Source organism: Hypanus sabinus, chromosome 8, assembly GCF_030144855.1.
Source record: "Hypanus sabinus isolate sHypSab1 chromosome 8, sHypSab1.hap1, whole genome shotgun sequence".
In the NCBI taxonomy this organism is placed as follows: domain Eukaryota; kingdom Metazoa; phylum Chordata; class Chondrichthyes; order Myliobatiformes; family Dasyatidae; genus Hypanus; species Hypanus sabinus.
In genome coordinates this window covers 13,480,093-13,502,626 of record NC_082713.1, presented here as the reverse complement: position 1 = coordinate 13,502,626, position 22,534 = coordinate 13,480,093, and the positions used below count along the sequence as shown (strand labels likewise).

The 22,534-nt window shown below is 42.2% G+C and overlaps 1 protein-coding gene across 4 annotated transcripts in view; it reads left to right on the top strand.

The window, feature by feature from the left end:
• The window catches only part of LOC132397912 (LON peptidase N-terminal domain and RING finger protein 3-like), a 58,893-nt gene that overhangs the window by 32,556 nt on the left and 3,803 nt on the right, over nt 1–22,534 (top strand). For 3 of the 4 annotated variants that reach the window (XM_059976710.1, XM_059976709.1, XM_059976707.1), the window contains 6 exons: nt 3,707–3,791; nt 8,617–8,731; nt 9,299–9,420; nt 10,407–10,565; nt 14,067–14,229; nt 16,760–16,909. In XM_059976710.1, coding sequence (XP_059832693.1) covers nt 3,707–3,791; nt 8,617–8,731; nt 9,299–9,420; nt 10,407–10,565; nt 14,067–14,229; nt 16,760–16,909 — 794 coding nt within the window. Of the gene's footprint in view, nt 1–3,706; nt 3,792–8,616; nt 8,732–9,298; nt 9,421–10,406; nt 10,566–14,066; nt 14,230–16,759; nt 16,910–20,846; nt 22,183–22,534 lie in introns of those variants that run through there. The other variant, XM_059976708.1, reaches the window with a different exon arrangement.

Sequence of the window (22,534 nt, the reverse complement as noted above, 5' to 3'; positions counted from 1 at the left end):
ATCAGAGTCTTCCTTCCCTTTGATGAGCTGCCAACCATTTGCCTGAAATGACTGGTTTTAAGGAGCCAGTAAGCTGCCTTTGCCCCTTCTGTCAGTAGGAACATTTCTGCCAGGCTTAGAAGCTACACGTGAAGGCCAGGAGTTGGACTTGTTTGTCAGAGGCTATTTGAGGTGCACACCAATGGGAGTATTTAACAGGTAGTGGGAGCTTGTCCCTGTTATCACCCTCAGCTATAGCAACTTTAAGGAACCAGCTATACACATGAATTCAACAGAAAACAAGTAGTCACAAAGAAAAATATAGCCTAGTTCTTGAGTGGCATGGTCTGTAGATTGATGGTGGATGGGATGTGGTCTAGCACTGAGAAAGCACTGGAGGTCAGCAGCAGTGGGAGCAGCCTACCCTGTACCCAGTACAGACTCCAGCATACCCACAGAGGCCTCTGCTTTCTCCAACGCTGACTCCAATTTCCCCTCTCTTGTGTTGTAACATGAGGGCCTGGTCCATGTGACAACCGAGGCAACATAAAGAAAATGGGGATAGTGGAAGGTCACTCAATCCCTCAAGACTGCTGCTATCCAACCTCATACGGTGAAAGGATAATCTTACCTACATTCCATACCGATCAGATCATGACACAGTGCCTTGAGGCAGAACAAGCTAAAACAATAATAATGTGGAACAAATTGCAACACTTACAGCGAAAGTGCCGCAAATCATGATCACGAAATTGTGCAGCTGCTGGAAATCCAGAAGAACAGACACAAAATGCTGGAAGAATTCAGAGGGTGCGGCAGCATCTATGGGAAGGATTAGAACCATAGAACACTACAGCAGAGAAACAGGCCTTTTGGCCCTTCTTGGCTGTGCCGAACCATTTTTCTGCCTAGTCCCACTGACCTGCAGCTGGATCATATCCCTCCATACAACTCTCATCCATGTTCCTGTCCAAGCGTTTCTTAAAAGTTAAAAGTGAGCCCGCATTTACCACTTCATCTGGCAGCTCATTCCACACTCCCACTACTCTCTGTGTGAAGAAGCCCCCCCCACCATGTTCCCTTTAAACTTTTCCCCCTTCACCCTTAACCCATGTCCTCTGTTTTTTTTCTCCTCTAGCCTCAGTGGAAAAGAATAATGGAATAAATAGTCAATGTTTCAGGCCGAGACCCTTCATCGGGACAGGAAAGAAAGGGGGAAGATGCCAGAATAAGCAGGTTGGGGAAGGGGAGGAAGTACAAGCTGCCAGGTGAGGGAGGAAGCAGGTGAGTAGGGGAGGGGTAGGAAGTGAGAAGCTGAGAGGTGATGTGTGGAAAAGGTAACAGACTGAAGTTTACTGTGGGAGAAGGGGAACAGGAGGGAAGTTCTGGGCAAGTAACAGAATACAGTGCAGGTAGATAATGTGCAAGATCATAGTGAGGTCGACTGTGCGGTCAAGAGCCCTAGGGAACCATTTAATGCAGCATTTTCACTTTTTCACAAAGTGCTTACAAGATTTATTCCCTTGGCTTACAATGCTGTACCTTTACAATAGCCATTATAACTTGCCTTGCAGACGCTCCCTACAGATCATTACACAGTGTATTGAGATAGAACAAGGAAAAGCAATAACAATGTAGAATAAAGTATAAAAATTACAGAGAAGGTGCAGGTAAACAACAAGGTGCAGGATTCAACCTTCTCCAGCCTGCAACGCCTGTGCCATTTCCTTTTGGCCATTTATTCCCCAGTCTTTCAAACCTTTACCTCCGAATGAAAACTCCTTAATTATCCATCTTGGACAACCCTTCATCAGAGAGAATTCCAGAGATTTACCAATTCTGTAAGAAATTCCTACGTATCTTTTTTTTCAGCTAACTGCCCCCTATCTTTAGAATTTGTTGTTTTGCAGCAACAGAACAGAGTAAAGACATGGAGTTACTATAACTTACAAAGATGATAAATAGTGCAAAACAAAAGGGGGCAAACTGAGGTCATCAAAAACATGAGAGATTCTCCAGATGCCAGAAATCGTAAGTAATACACACATGAATTCTGGAGGAATTCAGCAAGTCAGACAGTCAGTTGATGTTTTGGCCAGTCCTGATGAAATGTCTCAGACTAAAACATCAACTATTTATCTCCCTCCATAGATGCCGCCTGACCTACTGAGTTCCTCCAGCATTTTGTGTGTATTATTCATAACGAGCTAGTCTTTATGGGTTCACAAACAGTTTTGAAACCTACTTAGAGGGGAAGAAGCTGTTTCTGACTTGTTCAGTGTGGCTGTTCAGGCTCCTGTACCTCCTCCCTGATGGTAGTAATGAGAGGAGGGAATGTCCCAGGTGGGGAGGCTTGTGCCCATGATGAAGCTCCTCTTTTAATGCCATCCTCTTGTGTGAGACTCTCTCATGGGTGGAAGTAAGTCAGAGAAGCTGGCTGAGGGGGCATTGACACAGCTGCAGTCCAAAAGCTTTCCCATGAAAGAGCTTGGAAAGTGGCGAGGTTCATGCTGCACCTTTGGATGGCTCCAGTGCTGAGACACGGTGAACTGTGGTGATAATCACCTGCGCTGTGTGCAGATATGGGATATAGAACGTACAATTTTCCACGCATACGGCTGAGTGATCCATACATTTGCACCTCTTTTGGATCTGAAGGTGGTTTTCTCTGCGGAAGCTGGCTTTAAGGACTCTGTCTATATTTCAGTGAAATGGCCAGTATTATCAAAGACCCCACCCACATTCTCTCTCCTCTCCCATCATGCAGAAGATACACAAACCTGAAAGCACGTAAACAAGGCTCCAGGCACCTCCTAGCCTGCTGATAGTCTATTAAGTAGTTCCCTACAATGATAAGCTGGACTCTTGTCCTCACAATCTACCCTATTGTGATCTTGCTCCTTATTGTCTACCTGCTCTGCACTTTCTCTGCAGCTGTCACACTTTATTCTGCACTGCTAGACCATATGACCCAAGAGCAGAGTTAGGCCATTCATTCCATCAAGCCTGCTTTGCCATTTCATCATGGCCAATTTATTATCCCTCCTAACCCATGGCTTTGCTCTGTAACTTGGACACCCTTGGTAATCAAGAACCTTCCAAGCTCCATGTTAAATAACGTTCAAAGAAAATGTATTATGGAAGTACGTGTATGTCATCATTTACAATCCTGAGATTTCACTTTCTCGTGGACATGTACAGTGAATCCAAGAAACATAATAGAATCAATAAAAGACTGTTCTCAACAACTATGTCAAATGTTTGGCCTCAACAGCTGTCTTGTGTCAGTGATTCACTATCCTCTGGCTAAAGAAATTTCTCATTATTTCTGTTGAAAAGGGATGTCCTTGTATTTTGATGATGTGCTCTCTGGTCCTAGACCCTCCTACAAACATCCTCTCCACATCCACTCTATCAAGGCCTTTCAATATTTGAAAGGTTTCCCTTGTTATTCTAAACTCCAGCAAGTAATGGCCCAGAGCCATCAGATACTTGTTATTTACCTTGTTCTGTCTCAGTGCATTGTGTAATGATTCTGTAGTGTGCAAGAGAAGCTTTTCACTGTACCTCAGTACACACACCATCCAACACTGACGTAACTCAGGGTGTCAAGTGGTTACACAGACACTCCAGCCTCTTACTGGAAGTATTTCTAAAAGTAAAATGCCTTTTATTCTGTTTTGCAATGCAATGTGTGACTGATGAGACGTTTGATTCAAATGTGCAGCTCGAGCGCAGAGTCCCAGCAGAGAACACGATACCCAATCAGATCTTGTGGATCCCCTTGACTTGGAGTGTTCCCTGTGTATGAGGTATACATTAATCTCTGTCATTCTTTAAATGTTACTCCTCTTGCGTATTTTAATGTTTTTGAGTAAAGGACTTGCTTTTATGTAGCACTTTAATTTCTGGGGTTCCCATACTGATTTACCAATAACAACGCTCCTTAGAAGTCAAGTTATGATGAGGAAAGTACAACACACTTAGCAGCCACTTTATCAGTTACCTTATGTGACCACTGAGTGTATATTCTTGGTCTTCTGCTGCTGTCAAGGTTCGATGTGTTGTGCTCTTCTGCACAGCACTGTTGTAATGCATGGTTATCTGAGTTACTGTCACCTTCCTGTCAGCTTGAACCCGTCTGGCCATTCTCCTCTGATATCTCACATTAACAAGGCATTTTCGCCCACAGAACTGCCACTCACTGGAAGCTGTGTGTGGAAGTCATGGGAGATCAGCAATTTCTGAGATGCTCAAATGACCTTGTCTGGTACCAACAATCATAATCACTTAGAACATATTTCTTCCCCATTCTGATGGCCTGAACAACAGCTGAACCTCTTGACCATGCCTGCATGCTTTTATGCATTGAGTTGCTGCCACATAATTGGAACATAATTAGATATTAGCTAATGGCATTACAGCAACACAACCCTTGTTCAATCCCTGTTGCTGTCTGTAAGGAGTTTGTACATTTTTCCCCGGAACCGTGTTGGTTTCCTCTGAGTGCTGTGGTTTAGAACATAGAACATTCTAGCACAATACTGGCCCGTCAGCCCACAATATTGTGCTGACCCTTTAACCTACTCTAATATCAATCTAACCCTTTCCTCTAGCATAGCCCTCTATTACTGCCTGCCTGAGAGTTTCTTTAATGCTTCTGGCTTATCTGCCCCTACTGCCACTCCAGGCAGCACGTTCCACACACCCACCACTCTCTGTTTTTTAAAAAAAAATTAAAAAAAACAACTTGCCTCTGACATTCTCCACCCCACTCCCGATATGATCCCCCAATCACCTTAAACTTGTGTCTCCTTTTATGGTTTCCTCCCGCAATCCAAAGATATATGGGTGAGTAGATTAATTGGAGATATTGGTGTAATTGGGCAGCATGGGCTCGTTGACCTGGAAGAGCCTGTTACCGTTGTCTATCCCTACATAAATATTTCTTTAAAAATCTGGGTTCCTTCAGTGTGCACTTGATTTTTTTTTAATATGCTGAAGTAAATCCTTTTGTACCAGAGAGAGCTATCAAATGACTCATGAATGCTGATTAAGGACAGTTAACACATTCTTTTATTATTTTAGAGGTACAGCACAGTAACAGGCCCTTTCAGACCAACAAGCCCAATTACATCTATTTGACCAATTAACCTCCTAGCCCAAACAGCGCTGGAGGAACTCAGCAGGCCAGGCAGTGTCTATGGAAAAGCATAAGCAGTCGACATTTCGGGCCAAGGCCCTTCATCAGGACTGGAAAGGAAGAGGTCAGGGTATGAAGGTGGGGGAAGGGGAGGAAGAAGTACGAGGTGATAGGTGAAACCAGGAGCGGGGAGGGAAGTTGATTGGTGAAAGAGGTAAAGGGCTGGAGAAGGGGGAATCTGATAGGAGACCGTGGAAGAAAGGGAAGGAGGAGGAGCAACAGGGGGAGGTGATGGACTGGCAAGGAGATGAGGTGAGAGAGGGAAACAGGAATGGTGAAGGGGGGCGCGGGGGATGCAATGGGCAGAAGTTTGAGAAATCGATGTTCATGCCATCAGGTTGGAGGCTACCCAGATGGGTATCTAACCTGAATATAAGGTTTTCCTCCTCCAACCTGAGTGTAGTGGCATGGTGTAGTGGCTGAGTGTAGAGGAGGCCACGGACTGACATATGGCAATCGGAAGTAAAATTGAAATGGGTGGCTACTGGGAGATCCTACTTTTTCTGGCAGTTGAAGTGTGGGTGTCAGTGAATGATCACCTTCTACCCCATACAGTATGTCCTTGGAATGTGGGAGGAGATGGGAGTACCTCGAGGAAACCCACATGGTCATGGTGGGAAAGTAAAAACTCCACAACTATAAAAGGCAGGAGTAGAATTAGGCCATCAAGTCTGTTCCACTGTTTCATCGTGGCTGATCCATTTTCCCTCTCAACCCCATTCTCCTGCCCTGTCCGGGTAACCTTTCACATAACCTTTTATTCCTCTCCTTCTCCCCATAAGTCCTTACAGGGATCGGTGGAATTGTAGCTGGGTCGCAGGCTGGCGCTGTAAATGCATTATACGAACCGCTACACATGGTGATCAGATTATCTAATGTCAAGTGCTGTTGCAGTTCAGGCATGATGCCATGTCACTACCAAAAGAATGTAACATGAAAACAGGTTCCTCAGCCCAACTCATCAAATATCTTTTCCACATTGCTAATGTAATTTCCTCAATACCCTGGCAGTTTGTTCCACTTAAGGAAGAGACTCTGCATGAAGATGTTGCCCCTCAGTTGTCTTTTAAATCTTTCCCTCTCACTTCAAGCCAAGGCCCGCAAATTTCTGATTCCTTACCCCGGGGAAAAGTTTCACCCTATTTTTGCCTCCTCTTGCTTCTATACCATTCTTTGTGGCCACTCCTCAGTCTCCTATGCTCCAAGAAATAAAATCCCGGTCTACTCAACTTCTCTTGCATCTCAAGCCCTCCAGTTTTACTCTGTCTCCTATCACTGTTTATCCATCAGCAATATCTTTTAATTGTTGATTTGATTATATAATGGTGTTTGCGGAGCAACCTTATGTGGAGATTACTGTTACATTTTCTAAATCATGACAGGCCTCGTTTCAAAGACTAGTGGTAAAGAGTCTTGGGATATCCTGAGGTCATGAAAAGTGCTTTATAAATGCAAGCCTTCCTTTTTATCCCTATTATAATTTGAATCCTTGATGTTAACTTTTATAAGTGATGTAGACACGCATACAGTACTGTGCAAAGGTCTTAGGCACAGATACATAGCTGGAGTGCCTAAGATTTGCACAGTTCTGTAAGCTGATTTTTTATGTCATTTCCTGCATGGGTTAATTTTGATTTGATCTGAAACACATGGTAGAAAGACCTCCATCTCCATCCTCTCTTTATTTGCCCTTGAAACAGCAATATCTGTGAATCTTAAGTTTTTGTTAACATTGGTAAACATTTAGTAGAAACAGGGTACAATAAATCATATTGGAGGAGTCTTTTCATTTCAAAAGTAATCTCATGATTTCTAATTATATTGGCCTTATTTCAACAATTAAAAATATTCAGGAATAACGATTGCCTAGGTGAACATAGGGAATGGATGTCCCAGTTTTCATCACTCCTGCATTTCAGTCAAACATTTTCACAAGGACTTCTATGAAGCATTGCACTCTTCACCTTGTCCATAGATCTCCCAAAGTTGTCGCACAAGTTGTTAGGGTGGTTAAAAAGGCCTAGGGTTTGCTGGCCTTCATTAATCAGAGGATTGTTTTGAAGAGCTATGAGGTAATGCTGCAATTCTATAAAACCCTGATAAGAGTTGGGGAGCACGTGGATCAAAACCAGGAGCTGAGATCACACAATTTCTTTAAATAACAGGAATAATGTAAATGACATCTGCTGCATAATTACTATTTAAGTGGGTTAATAGTTCTCTTAAAATAGTATTCAATGTTTATATTGGAGGACCCGGTGTGGATTAGATATTGAATTTTCATTATGATGTTTCCAATAGACAGCAAGCCTGAATGTCTCTGGTGTACATTAGAAAACCTGATTAGTCGCACCAAAGCTCCTACTGGACATGGGTTGAAAACTGTTCCTATTTTGTTTTAACTGATCCTTGGACTTGGCATAGACCATAGGACAGTGGTACACATGGGAAGTTATATGAATCTTGCATTGGAATGGTTAAATGTTCTCCACCAAGTTGGGATCAGGGTAGAAGGTCACTTTTGTCTCCCTCTGTCTAAACCAGAATCTGACTGACACACCTCATGCTGTTTGGTGCCAGCAGTACAATGCAATACATAAGAAGTACTATAAATTACAATAAGAATAATTATAAATAAATATATTTATTTATAATTATTCTTATATAATGCAAAAGAAAAGTAAAATAGTGTTCATGGGCTCATGGACCATTCAGAAATTTGATGGTGGAAGGGAAGAAGCTGTTGCTAAAATGCTGAGTGAGGGTCCTCAGGCTTCTGTACCTCCTCTGTGATGGTAGTAACGAGAAGAGGGCATGTCTTGGATCATGAGGATCCTTCATGACGGATGCCATCTTCTTGAGACATCTCATTTTGAAGATATCCTCACGCTGGGGAGGCTAGTTCCCATCATGGAGGTGGCAGCGTTTACAATCCTCTGCAGCTTATTTTCCTCCTCTGCTGTGCCCCACCCCATACCAGATGGTGACGCAGACAGTTAGAATGCTTTCCATGGTACCCCTGTAGACATCTGCGAGAGTCTTTGGTGACGTACAAATCTCCTCAAGCTCCTAATGAAATATAGCTGCTGGCATGCCTTCTTCATAATTGCATCAATAGGTTAGGCTCTGAATAGATCTTCATAGTCATTGAACTTGAAGCTGCTCACCCTTTCCACTGCTGATTCGTCAATGAGGACTGGTGTGAGTTCGCCCAATCTCCCCTTCCTGATGTCCACCATCCAGTCCAGAGGTGTTCAATTCTGGGGGTATGAGTTCAGTATTCTCTACACTCAGCAGTAAAAGCCTGAATTCCCATAATCAAGTGAGGCAAAAATGTTTAAAATTTGTGTTTTAACAGCTGAACAATCATTATCATCCTTACCTATCTGTAGCAAGATGTTGTGGTCTGCTTTTTGGTGTCTGTTTCATTCCAGGTTGCTCTATGAGCCCATCACCACACCATGTGGTCACACCTTCTGTTTGAAATGTATCGAGCGTTGTATGGACCACAGTCCAAAGTGTCCTCTTTGTAAAGAAGTCCTACCTGAGGTAAACTCTCATATGTAACCAGCCTGAGCATAGCACAAGCTGAAGCTATTCAGCCAGGAACATGAGAATTGAGCAGATGAGAGATATTATTCTATCTTGCTAGTTGGTCAATAACTAAAGCATAGCAAAAAAAAAAAATGGAGGAAACATTTTCCTGCTTGGAGAACAGTTGACTGTTGACTCTTCCTAAAATAGTAATTATATAAATAAATTTAAGTTGGCAATGATAGAGTCTGGAGGGTTGTGGGAAGGACCTAGGTTCATAGGAATAAGCACAATTACTGTCTCAAAGTGCTGTAGCGGTTACATGACTTCTGTGCTGTTTATTTCTCGAGTTAGAGGAGGATACAGTATAATCTTAGGTGCTAGCATGTATCTTTTGGGCTGAATAGTCTAGTTCTCTGCTGTGCATACTTAGTTGGAAGCAACCGGTAAAGACCTGCATGATTTGAAGCATCACCTCAGTGTGAAAATGTCAGTGCTGACTCCCTTTCCTGGTGTGTCCAGTATAATGAGGACCACTCACTTAGAACGGACCGCTGACTCAAACCCTTCTCCTCTCTGCAGTATCAGACGCTGAGGAAGTACAGCAGGACTTCGCTAATAGAGGAGCTCATCGCCCATTACTTGCCGGAGGAGCTTGCTGAGCGGAAAAGGGTGAACGATGACGAGATGGCGGAGTTATCAAAGTAGGTCAATTTGGAGTGACGACAGATTGATTATTAATTTCTATTTAAATAAGAATGATCATATGTATTTGGTTCGAATTCAGTCCATTGAAGGATTAGTATTTGTCGTCTAGCCTTTTGCATATTGTTGTACCTCATGTCAGTAAGAAGGTCGGCAAAATTAAACAGAGGTGATTCAAAACTAATGAATTAATGTATTAATATACACTTAGTGTCCACTGCATTCACTACCTTTATTACAGAGTACATAAATATCACCACATACAACCATGAGATTCATTTTTTACAGGTGTACTCAAAAAATCCAATAACCGTAATGGAATCAATGGACAACCACACTAACTGGACATACAACTAGTGTACAAAAGACAACAAACTCTGTAAATACAAAAATAAAGAAAAGAGAATAATAATAAGTAAATAAATAAACAATAAATATTGAGAAGATAAGATGAGTCCTTGAAAACGAGTCCATAGGTTGTGAGAACAGTTCAGTGTTGGGGTGAGCAGAGATGAGTGGAGTTATCCCCTCTAGTTCAAGAGCCTGATGGTTGAGGGGAAATAACTGTTCCTGAACCTGCGGATGTGAGTCCCGAGGTTCCTGTGCCATCTTCCTGGTGGCAGCAGCGAGAAGAGAGCACGATCTGGGTGGTGGGGGTCCCTGATGCTGGATGCTGCTTGCAGACTCGTGAACGAATCATTCAAGTACGTAACAATGAAATCTTCATCACGCAATCTATCTCAACGTGGTACTTACACCTTATTTGTCTCCCTGCAATGCACTTTCTCTGTAACTGCAACATGCAATAGTTGTGTTGAATTAGAGATGCCAGATAAATTAAAGGTGGTATCCTTGGAGGCAGTGTTAGAGTCACTGGTTATTTAAGGAATGGGGTTGGTTGACTGAGGATAACCTTATGTAGCAGTAAGGATGAAGTGTATAAGATGGATGAACTTTATAAACCTAGAAATATGCACCTCTCTAGCCTCAACAAAGCAGTGCCCATTTTCATCTGCACCATGGCCTATCCGAACGTTCCCTGCCCGCTACATATCTTCGAGCCTTGTTATCGACTGATGATTCGGAGATGCATGGAGTTTGGCAACAAGCAATTCGGGATGTGCATGAGTGACCCAATCAAGGGGTAAGTTGCAGGAACAGCAACAATAACATATTTCGGGGGTTCAGGGGGAGCTTCAGAGACTATTGGGAGATTGGAGCTCAGCCAGTCTGACCACTGAAGAGCAATGAAATGTCTTCTCTCAGAGGGCAATGAATCTCTGGAATTCTCTGCCCCTGAGGGTGGTGGAGACTGGATTATTGAATATACATATGGTTGTGATAGATGCAAATTTGAAGATTGATTGATGAGGGTTGTGGAGATCTGGCGCAGAAGATGAGTTGAAATCAGTATAAATCATTCTGAATGGGAGAGCTGCCTTGAGGGGTCTGGTGGCCTAATGCTTCTCCTATTTTCTTCATTTCTTGTAACTAGTTCATTTTCTGGAAAAAACATAGAACTTAGAGTCACTAAAAATATGACTCTTTTATGATAGATGATGTGATTTTTTTTTCTCTCTTGTTTCTTAGAGGGTTTGGAATTCCATTCCTCGAAGGGTGGTGGTTGGAGAAACTTGGAACATTTCTGAGATGGGGATAGATAGATACTTGATTGTGCTCAGTTCTGGTCACCTCATTATAGGAAGGATGTGGAAGCTTTAGAGAAGGTACAGAAGAAATTTACCAGGATGCTGCCTGGATTACAGAGCAAGCCTTATAGGGATAGGTTGAGCAAGCTGGGGCTTTTCTCTTTGGAATGAAGGATGATGAGAGGTGACTTGATAAAGGTATAGAAGACGATAAGAGGCATAGATAGAGTGGACAGCCAGAGTTGTTTTCCCAGGGTGGAAATGGCTAATACGAGGGGGCAAAATTTTAAAGTGATTGGTGGAAGGTATAAGGGGGAATGACAGAGATAGATTTTTACACAGAGTAGTGGGTGTGTGTAATGGTCCTGCCAGGGGTGGTGGTACAGGCAGATACATTAGGTACATTTAAGGGACTCTTAGATGGGCATGCGGATGATAGAAACATAGAAGGTTATGTGAGAGGGAAGGGTTAGATAGAGTTTATAGAGTTGACGTGAATAGGCTGTTTCCATTGAAAGTAGGGGAGATTCAAATGAGAGGACATGATTTGAGAGTTAGGGGGCAGAAGTTTAAGGGAACCACAAGGGGGTATTTCTTTACTCAGAGAGTGATAGCTTCCTGTAGAAGTAGTAGAGGCCAGTTCAGTTGTGTCATTTAAGGTAAAATTGGAAAGGTATATGGACAGGAAAGGAGTGGAAGGTTATGGGCTGAGTGCGGGTAGGTGGGACTAAGTGAGATTAAGAGTTCAGCACGGACTAAGAGGGCCGAGATGGCCTGTTTCCGTGCTGTAATTTTTATATGGTTTTATGGTTACAGATAGATCTTGGAGTAGGTTAAAAGGTCGGTTCAGCATTCTGGGTTGAAGAGCCTGTACTGTGCTGGAATGCTCTTTGTTCTAAACCGGAGGGTGTTTACTGTCAAAACTGTAATGATTGTATTGAGTGGCGAAGCAGGCTTGAGCATCCAAGCTCCTAACTTGTCCAGTATGTATGCAAAGATGAATGGAACAAATACAGATAAATGTGTTTGCTCCTGTAGCCATTGCTGAATTGTTGCTGAATTTTAGAAATTAAATATTCCGGGGAGCTTAACTTTCAGGAAAGACTGATAATGAAGTTGGAGGAGTGCAGGTAATAAAGGATGTGATAAAGGCAACAGTGCAGAAAATTAGGATTTGGGATCAGTGTAGTTACAGCTAAGGATTATAAAGGAGAAGAAAACACTGAGAATTACCTGTACATTGCAAATACTGCAAAATAGCACATGATTAAAACACTATGAAAACAAAGGTACTGCACAATGCTGGGGTCTTTGAACTTGGTCTAAATTTAACTGGTTAGAATTTAGAACATAGAATGTTGTTGCACAGAACAGACGCTTTGGTCCATGATGTTGTGCCAACAATTTAACTTACTTCAAGAGGAACCTATCTCTTTCCCTCCCACAAAGCTCTCCATTTTCCTGTCATCCATGTGCCTATCCAAGAATCTTCTACATGTCCCTAGTTTCTCTGCCTTTACCACCACCCTGGCAGAGTGTTCCAAGCACCCTCTACTCTGTGTAAAACAAAAACCAATCTCTGACATCCCCTCTACTCTTTCCTCCATTCACCTTAAAGTTATGCCCTCTTGTATTAGCCGTTTTTGTCCTGGGAAAAGATTCTGACTGTCCACTCTTATCAGTTCCTCATGTACACAATGCTTTACAGTACCAGTGACCTGGGTTCAATTCCTGCCGCTTCATGTAAGGAGTTTGTGATTGCCCGGGTTTGCTCCAGGTGCTCTGGTTTCCTCCCACTTTCCAAAAATGTACTGGGGTAGGTAAATTAGTCATTGTAAATTGTCCCATAATTAGGTGAGGGTTAAATCGGCGTATTGCTGCGCAGTGCAGTTCAAAGGGTTGGAAGGGCTTATTTTACGCTGTACGTCAATAAGTAAGTCAATATCAAGTTGCTCACAATATGCTTTGCTCCAAAGAGAAAAGCCTTAAGTTGATCAACCTGTTCTCATAAACATGCAGCAAGCTCATAAATCTCCTCTGCTCTCTTTAAAGCTTTCACATCCTTCGGTGATTTTAAATTTGCTAATGAGTATGGTATCAAGGATAACTGGTTAAAGCACAGGATCCTCTACAGAGGGATGATCGCTGTATGATATAATTTCATATTAAGCTTCAGAATGATATGGCTCAAAGACATGGGTCTTTAAATTAAGGGTCAGATTATACAGGTGTGAGATAGAATAGGAAACTGATAATGAAGACCAACATCTTGAGCTGACTATTTGAAGTTTAACGTGGGAAACACAGCAACGGGGAAGCAGGGAGCTCCCATGAGCAGCATGTGCTGGTAACCAACTAATCTGTCATAGATAATACCCTCATCGGAGATAACTCCCCTGGTCTCCTTCATAAATATAACATGCATTCTTTTACTAGCACCTCAGCAGGCATCCACAGCCTTAGTTGTACTATATTATCCAGACGGAAGATTCTTTGACTTTGCAGCAGACTTGCTAAGTCCACTTGCTCCACTCTTTGGAGGTCGCTTGAACCAGGAGCCCTTAATGTCTCAGAGGTGACCCTTGAGTTAAAGGTCAAAGTAAATTTATTATCAAAGTATGAATATGTCACTATATCCCACCTTGAGATTCATTTTCCTGCAGGCAATTCCAAGAATGTAAAGAAATACAATAGAATTTATGAAAAACTGTGCACAATGGAAGACTGACAAACAATCAAGTGTAAAAAAAAGACAAATCATGCAAATAATGAAAAAAGTAAATAAACAGTACTGAAAACATGAGTTGTAGAATCCTAGAAAGTGAGTCTATAGGTTGTAGATTGAGTTCAGAGTTGAGGTGAGTGAAGTTGCCACGCTGGTTCAGGGGGGTTGTAGAATAATAACTGTTCCTGAATTTTGTGGTGTGGGTCCTAAGGCCTCCTGTCCAATGGTAGTTGCTAACACTGTTGGTAACTGTTCCTTTCATCCCATGCAGCTTTGCGGACTATGGCTGTATGCTGGAGGTCAGAAGTGTGGAGTTATTTTCAGATGGACGTTCAGTGGTGGACACAATCGGCAGACGAAGGTTTAAGGTCTTGCACCAGAGTGAGAGGGACGGCTATAGTACAGCTGATATTGAATACCTTGAGGATGAGAAGGTGATGATTTTTCACAGTTGTTCTCTAAAATGACAGAAGTTTTAGCTTGTGCTCTTCGATGACCAAACTCTTTGAGCTTGACTTCCTGATAACTCCCACATATTTAAGAATTTTTTTCTTGCCCTTTAATTTATGCCTAGTTTATATTCTGTGTGTTGCTTACAATAATGCTGCAGACAAGTATTTCTGTACTGTCCCTCAACGTACTTGTCATTGACAATAAACTCCACTTGGCTTTTGGCCAGACCCCAGCCCCAAGTCCATCACTACCAAGGAACATAGGAGACATCTTTCATCCCTGTAGAGACATGGATGAAAGAAAAATGGAGGCTTATGGGTGAGGGAAGGGTTAAATTAATCTTGGAGTAGGTTAAAGGTCTGCATCCTATAGATAAAGACCCAGCCAGTCCAACCTCTCCCTATAACTCATACCCTCTGGACTTTCCAACATTCTCATAAATCTTACGCACAGATGTTCTCCCACACAATCCCCATAGCCCTCCAAATTTTATCCTTTCTATGTTCCCTTTCAACAATTACTGTTGAAATAATTTCTACTGTCTGTTCAGGCAGTGCATCTCACACCACCAAAATTTGCCACAAAAAGTTACCTTCTCACATGTCTTTTTTTTAAATTGCCAGAAAAGGCCAGCAATATCATGAAGGATCCCACCCACGTGCTCAGGATTATATGTTCCACTCACATCAGAGGAGGCTACACCAGGAACACCAGACTCATAAACAGTTACTTTCCCCAAGCAGTAAGGCTGATCAACACCTCCACCCACTAACCCACCCCAGCACAATCCCCATTACAGGCAGTCCCCGGGTTACGAACAAAATCTGTTCCTAAGTCTGTCTTTAAGTTGAATTTGTAGGCAAGTCGGAACAGGTTCATACAGTTCTTATTTAGTGTCAGTTAGTCAAATAAACCAGTCTCGTCTATATTAAATATTTGGTCTGGCAAATAACCTCCCTCCTCAATAATTTTTTTTCAAGATTTCAGGAAAATCACTCACAGCACTTACATCGGCACTCGCTGCTTCACTTTGCACTTTAATATTATGTAAGTTTGCCCTCACTTTGAAATGATTGAACCAACCTCTACTCGTAACAAATTCTTCATTTCAGTCACCTTGACTTGCTGTACGTGCAGCTTTTAAATCATTGAAAAGGCTTCGAGCCTCTTCTTGCACTAAAGTAAGGCTATTAGGCATACTACGCTGATTTTGATTGTCTAACCAAATTATCAATAGCCTTTCCATTTCAATAATTAAATTACTGCGTTGCTTAGTAATAATTGTAGCGTTCATCAGGGCGGGGCCTTTCACATGCTCCATTATTCTCACTTTATCCTTTAAAATTGTTCCAATCGTAGCCTAACGCTTTTCCAATGGCCGATGGCGTTTCAACTCTTTCTGATCGCTTTATTATTTCCACTGTAGCGATGTACTACATACAGTGCTAGAGACAATGACACGCAGTCGGTAAGTCGTTTCGAGACTAGTTTATTCAAACTTCGTGGAGCTGGCATTTAATCCCCAGCGCCCGCCCTCTCCGGGTGGAAATGACGTCAGAGGTGCATTACCAAAGTCTCTCCCCACGCGCTGGCTATTTGTGAGCCGGTTCGCCTGCGCAGAAAGTGGGTCGCCACACCAATTTATTTTCAATTCTGATCGTTTTCCTTTTCTTTGATGCATCACCAGCACTTACATCGGATTTACGCTTTGGAGGCATGATTACAAGGGTAAATAAGAGAAAAATTTAAGCCAAATACAAAGTTACACAGGCAACACAGTGTTAACGGCAGCGTGATCTGACTTAAAATGGTGGAAGGCATTCTCCTTCCTCAAGCTGACGAGCCGCTGAAGCCGCACAGTGCTTTCAGATTTTTAATATAATAGGCTTTATGACAGTCCGTTCGTAAGTATGAGTTTTCCATAAGTCGGACAGTCCTGAGGACTGCTTGTACTTGTATCATTTCCTGTCAGTTACCCTGGTACGGACACTCCTGTACTTCGTATCACTTTATGGTATGTACAGTCAGTCTACGTACATATACAAGGTTATGTATTTATGTTTATTGTTTTTTAAAATTTTTTTTAATGCATTCAATCCAGAGTAACCAGAGTCATAGAACACCTAATCTTTGCTAAATTGTTAATCTATTAACCTGCACCTAGATCACAGTTCGCCACATCCCTCCCATCCATGTACTAAATTTCTCTTAAATATTGAAATTCAACTCACATCCACCACCGGCAGCTCGTTCCACACTTTCACCACCCTCTAAGTGAAAAGATTCCCCCTCATATACCCCTTAAATATTTCACTTTCCACTCTTAACCCTAGGGTGAATTTCACTTTGTTTTCTTTATACTTGTGTAAAGAAGAAAGACAATAGACAATCTTGAATCTTAATAAGTTATCTTAAAGCATAAGGAAAATATTAATAAGAGATAAATGCACTTGCATTTTTATCTGAACATTGATGGATCCCACTAAATCCACATGATGTTTTTGTTTACAGATGGAGGGAGAGAGCTACACTGAACTTCTCAGACTGCACGACGCAGTTTATGATCAAGCGTACAAGTGGTTCAGCTCACTCAAGCAAGGACTGAAGACTCGAATATTGAGCCACTTTGGACCAATGCCACGGAAGGATACTGATATACAGGTGCGTTGCCCAGCAACTGCGTGGAATCCATGGTTACTTTGGGATTTCTTACGGAACAGTCACCAGAATCAGGTTTATTGTCATGGTGTGAAATTCGTTTTGTAGCTCTAAAACATAAAATTATAAAATAGGAATAGTGAGGTAGTGTTCGTGGTTCATAGACCAATCAGAAATCTGATGGTGGAGGCAAAGAAGCTGTTCCTGAATCATCAGTGTGTGTCTTCAGGCTCCTGAAAGCATTCAGTAGACTCAGAATCAGGTTTATCACTGACATATGTTGGAAACTTTGTTGTTTTGAGGTAGCAATGCATATGATGGAATCTCCAGTCATACTATAGACATTACTATGGCTAAATAAATCAAGCTTCCTTTTCCATCCTATGCCACATCCAGTTTTCTTTTCAAATGCCTGACAATTCTATTTAACTGGCACCTTTGAGTAACCATTTTCACTTTCTCAACAGTAACAAATTTGGAATTGAAGTGGGTTTATTATTGTAACAGGTATGGAGATAGAGAGATTACCTTATTTTTACAGAACATCCTTACAAATCATTTGAAAACATTAAAACAGTGAGAAAGTACAAAGGAAAAGCAATAACTGACTGCAGAATATACACACAATGGCCACGTTATTAGATACCTCCTGTACCTAATAATGTGACCACCGAATGTGTGTTCGTGGACTTCTGCTGCTGTAGGCCATCCATTTCAAGGTTCAACATGTTGTGCTTTCAGAGACATTTTCCTGCACACCACTGTTGTAACGCCTGGTTATTTGAGTTACTGTCGATTCTCCTCTGTCCTCTCTCATGAACAAGACATTTTTTTTTGCCCACAGAATTGCTGCTTACTGGTTTTTATTGTTCATCCCACCATTTTCAGTAAGCTGTAGAGGCAGTTGTGCATAGAATCCTAGGAGATCAGCAGTTTTTGAAATACTCAAACCACCCCATCTGGCACCAATAATCTTCCACGGTCAAAGTCACTTAGATCACATTTCTTCCCCATTCTGTTGTTTGGTCAGAACAACAGCTGAACCTCTTGACCATGCCTGCATGTTTCTCTGCTTTGAGTTGCTGCCACGTGATTGGCTGATTAGTTGTCTGTATTAATGAGCAGGAGTACAGGTGCAGCTTATAGAGTGGCTACTGACTGTTATGTTATTGTCATGCAAAATGCAGTGCAGTTTGAAAATAATACATTATGGTAGATTGTGAGGTCCAAGAGACCTTTACAATCACAATAACGTTTCTCTGAAATTCTCAATTAGTTTTACCAGTGACCGTCTTCTAATTAACTTCGTGGAGCATGTTGGTGTCTTATGTTAAATGCGTCCCATAGAGCATCACTGAATATTCCATTCCCTCGAAGTACCAAGACTGCTATGTTGTGGGCACATGTGAATGGAGGATTTTTTTATCCCCTTGTTTTTGATAAATACACACTCATAATTTCTTTCTTGTATGTGGTCAAGTTTTAATATTGTATGAACTTTGTGTCATTGGGTCTAGAAATCAGAGGTCCAATGTCTATAGGTCCTGTACAAAATGACTGCATCTGAACCCTAGGGGGACCAATCTTTTCATGGGCAGGTTGGTTAGAGCTGTTGGGGAGGAGGCAGGAGGGTGGGAACCGGAGTTAAGGGGCTCAGGGTAGGATGGATGTTAAAAAAAGCAAAGATAGTGTGCAGTCAGACTGTTAGGAAGGGCAGGCAGATGATAGGACAAAATTGCAGCCAGCAGGGTGAGTATCAGTGCATTAGGGATGCAGAATCAAAAAGCGTAGCAAATACAGTACTCAAAGTGTTATATCTCAATGCACTGAGCATAAGAAATAAGGTGGATAATCTTGTTGCACTTTTACAGATTGTCATGCATGATATTGTGACCATCACTGAATTGTGGTTGAAGGATAGTTGTAGTTGGGAGCTGAATGTCCAAGGTTACACATGGTATTGGAGGGATAGGAAGGCAGGCAGAGGGGTGGCATGCCTCTGCTGGTAAAGAATGGCATCAAATCAGTAGAGAGGTGTGACATAGGATCGGTAGGCGTTGAATCCTTGTGGTCGAGTTAAGAAATTTCAATGGTAAAAAGACCCTGTTAGCAGTTATATACAGGCCTCCAAACTGTAGCTGACTACATGGGAAATAGAAAAGGCGTGTCAAAGGTACAATGTTTTAATAGTTATGGGAGAGTTTAATATGAAGGTAGATGGGAAAAATCAGGTTGGGAATGGATCTCAAGAGACTGAATTTGTTGAATGCCTACAAAATGGCTTTTTAGAGCAGCTTGTCATTGAGCCTACTCGGGGATCAGCTGTACTGGACTGGGTGTATGTAATGAACTGGACGTGATTATGGAGCTTAGGGTAAAGGAGCCATTAGGAGGCAATGATCCCAACATGATTCAGTTCAGCTTGAAATTTGATAGGGGGAAAAGTAAAGTCTGACATAGTATTTCAGTGGAGTAAAGGAAATAACAGTAGTATGAGAGAAGAGTTAGCCAAGGTACATTGGAAGGAGATGCTGGCAGGGATGACAGCAGAGCAGAAATGGTGTGAGTTTCTGGGAAAAATGAGGAAAATGCAGGATAGCTGTATTTCAAAACAAAGAAATGCTCAAATGACAAAATAGCACAACCATGGCTGACGAGGCAAGTCAAAGCTAATGTAAAAGCAAAAGAGAGGGCAGACAACAAAGCAAAAATTAGCAGGAAGGTAGAGGGTTGGGAAGCTTTTTAAAAACTTACAGAAAGCATCTCAAAGAATCATTAGGACTGAAAAGATAAAATATGAAATCAAGCTAGCAAACAGTATTAAGGTGGATAGAAAAAGCTTTTTGAAGTATATAAAAAAATTCAAAGAGATGAGAGTGGATGTAGGAGTGCTAGAAAATGAATTGGGAGAAATAATAATGAGGGACAAGGTGATGGCAGATAAACTAAATGAGTATTTTGCATCAGTCTTCACTGTGGAAGACTCTAGCAGTGTGCAAGGTGTTGAAGGGTGTGAGGGAAGAGAATCAGAATCAGGTTTATTATCACCGGCATGTGACATGAAATTTGTTAACTTAGCAGCAGCAGTTCAATGCAATACCTAATATAGAAGAAAAAAATTTAATAAACACAATAATAATAAATGAATTGCCATATACATATACTGAATAGATTAAAAATTGTGCAAAATACCCCAGAAATACTATATATTAAATAAAGTGAGGTAGTGTTCAAGGGTTCAGTGTCCATTTAGGAATTGGATGCAGAGGGGAAGAAGCTGTTACTGAATCGCTGAGTGTGTGCCTTCAGGCTTCTGTACCTCCTACCTGATGGTAACAGAGAGAAAAGGGCATGCCCTGGGTGCTGGAGGTCCTTAATAATGGATGCTGCCTTTCTGAGACACCACTTCTTGAAGATGTCCTGGGTACTTCATAGGCTAGGATCCAAGGTGGAGCCGACTAAATTTATAATCCTCTGCCGCTTCTTTTGGTTCTGTGCTGTAGGACCCCCCCCCCCCCACCCCCACCCCCATACCAGACAGTGATGCAGCCTGTCAGAATGCTCTCCATAGTACATCTATAGAAATTTTAAAGTGTATTTGTTGACATAACAAATTTCTTCAAACTCCTAATGAAGTATAGCCGCTGTCTTGTCTTCTTTATAACTGCATTACTATGTTGGGACCAGGTTAGGTCCTCAGAGATCTTGACACTCAGGAAATTGAAACTGCTCACTCTCTCCACTTCTGATCCCTCTAAATGCACTGCCTGAGTCAGTGGTGGAGGCAGATACACTAGTGAAGTTTAAGAGACTACTAGACAGGTATATGGAGGAATTTAAGGTGGGGGGTTATATGGGAGGCAGGGTTTGAGGCTCGGCACAACATTGTGGGCCGAAGGGCCTGTAATGCGCTGTACTATTCTATGTTCTATGTTATTAGGATTGGTATGTGTTCCTTCGTTTTACCATTCCTGAAGTCCACAATCAACTCTTTCGTCTTACTGACGTTGAGTGCCAGGTTGTTGCTGTGATACCACTCCACAGGTTGGTGTATCTCACTCCTGTATGCCCTCTGATCACCATCTGAGATTCTACCGACAATGGTTGTATCGTCAGCAAATTTATAGGTGGTATTTGAGCTACATCTAGCCGCACAGTCATGGGTATAGTGAGTGCAGTTACTATTACAAGGGAGAAAGTGCTAAAAAGCTGGAAGACCTAAAGGTGCATAGGTCACCTGGACAAGGTGCCACACATGAGGTTGCTTATCAAGTTAAGAGCCCATGGTACTACAGGAAAATTACTAGCATGGTACAGCCTTGGCTGATTGGTTGGAGGCAGAGAATGGGAACAAAAGGATCCCCTTCTGGTTGGCTGCCAGTGACTAGTGATGTTCCACAGGGGTTGGTGTTGGGACCACTTTTTTTCTGCTGTATATCAATGATTTAAATGATGAAATAGATGGCTTTGTTTCCTGGTTTGCAGATGAAATGAAGATTAGTGGAGGGGCAGGTAGTGTTGAGGAAACAGGAAGGCTGCAGGAGGAAAGACAGGTTAGGAGAATGGACAAGAAAGTGGCAAATGAAATATAATGTTGGAAAATGTATGATCATGCACTTTGGTGGAAGAAATGAATGTGCAGAATATTTTCTAAATGGGGAGAAAACGGACTTGGGAGTCCTTGGGCGGAACATCCTATAAGTTAACTTGCAGGTTGAGTCGGTGGTGCGCAAGGCAAATGCAGTGTCAGCATTAATTTCAAGGGGGTTTAGAATATAAGAGCAGGGATGTGATGGTGAGGCTCTATAAAGCACTGCTGAGGCCTCACCTTGATCATAGTGGACAGTTTTGCTCTCCATCTAAGAAAATATGTGTTGGCATTGGAGAAGTTTCAGAGGAGGTTCACAAAGATGATTCCAGGAATGAAAGGGTTATCATATGAGGAACGTTTGATGGTTCTGGGCCTGTTCTCACTAGAATTTAGAAGGATGAGAGGGAGATCTCATTGAAATCTTTTGAATGTTGAAAGGCCTAGAAAGAGTAGGTGTGGAAAGGATGTTTCCCACGGTGGGAGAGTTGAGAATAAGAGGGCACAGCCTCAGGATAGAGGAACATCCATTTAAAACAGAAAAGTAGAAAATTTTCTTTAGCCAGAGGGTGTTGAATTTGTGGAATTTGTTTCCACAGGCATCTATGGAGACCTGGTCATTGGGTGTACTTATGGCAGAGATTGATAGGTTCTTGATGGGCCACGGCATCAAAACTTACGGGGAGAAGGCCAGGGAGTGGGAATGAGGAGGGGAAAGAAGAATCAACCATGATTGAATGATGGAGCAGACTCAAAGGGCCAAATGGCTTAATTCTGCACCTACGTCTTATGGTCTTATAGGTCCAAGCCAGAGACTGGATGTTGAAGGTCTAGAGGTGGCCTGTCCTGGGGATGGAGGCCCAGTGCTGGGGGGGGGGGGGGGGGGGGGGGAGGGTGTGTGTGTGTGTGTGTGTGTGTAAAAGAGGAAAGAGGTTTGTTTTGCTGCTGTTTTTTTGCAGATTTTATTGTGTTGTGATTGTTGGTGCTTGTGTTGTTCTGATGAATATCGTGGGCATGTTATGTTGGCATTAAAATTAGTG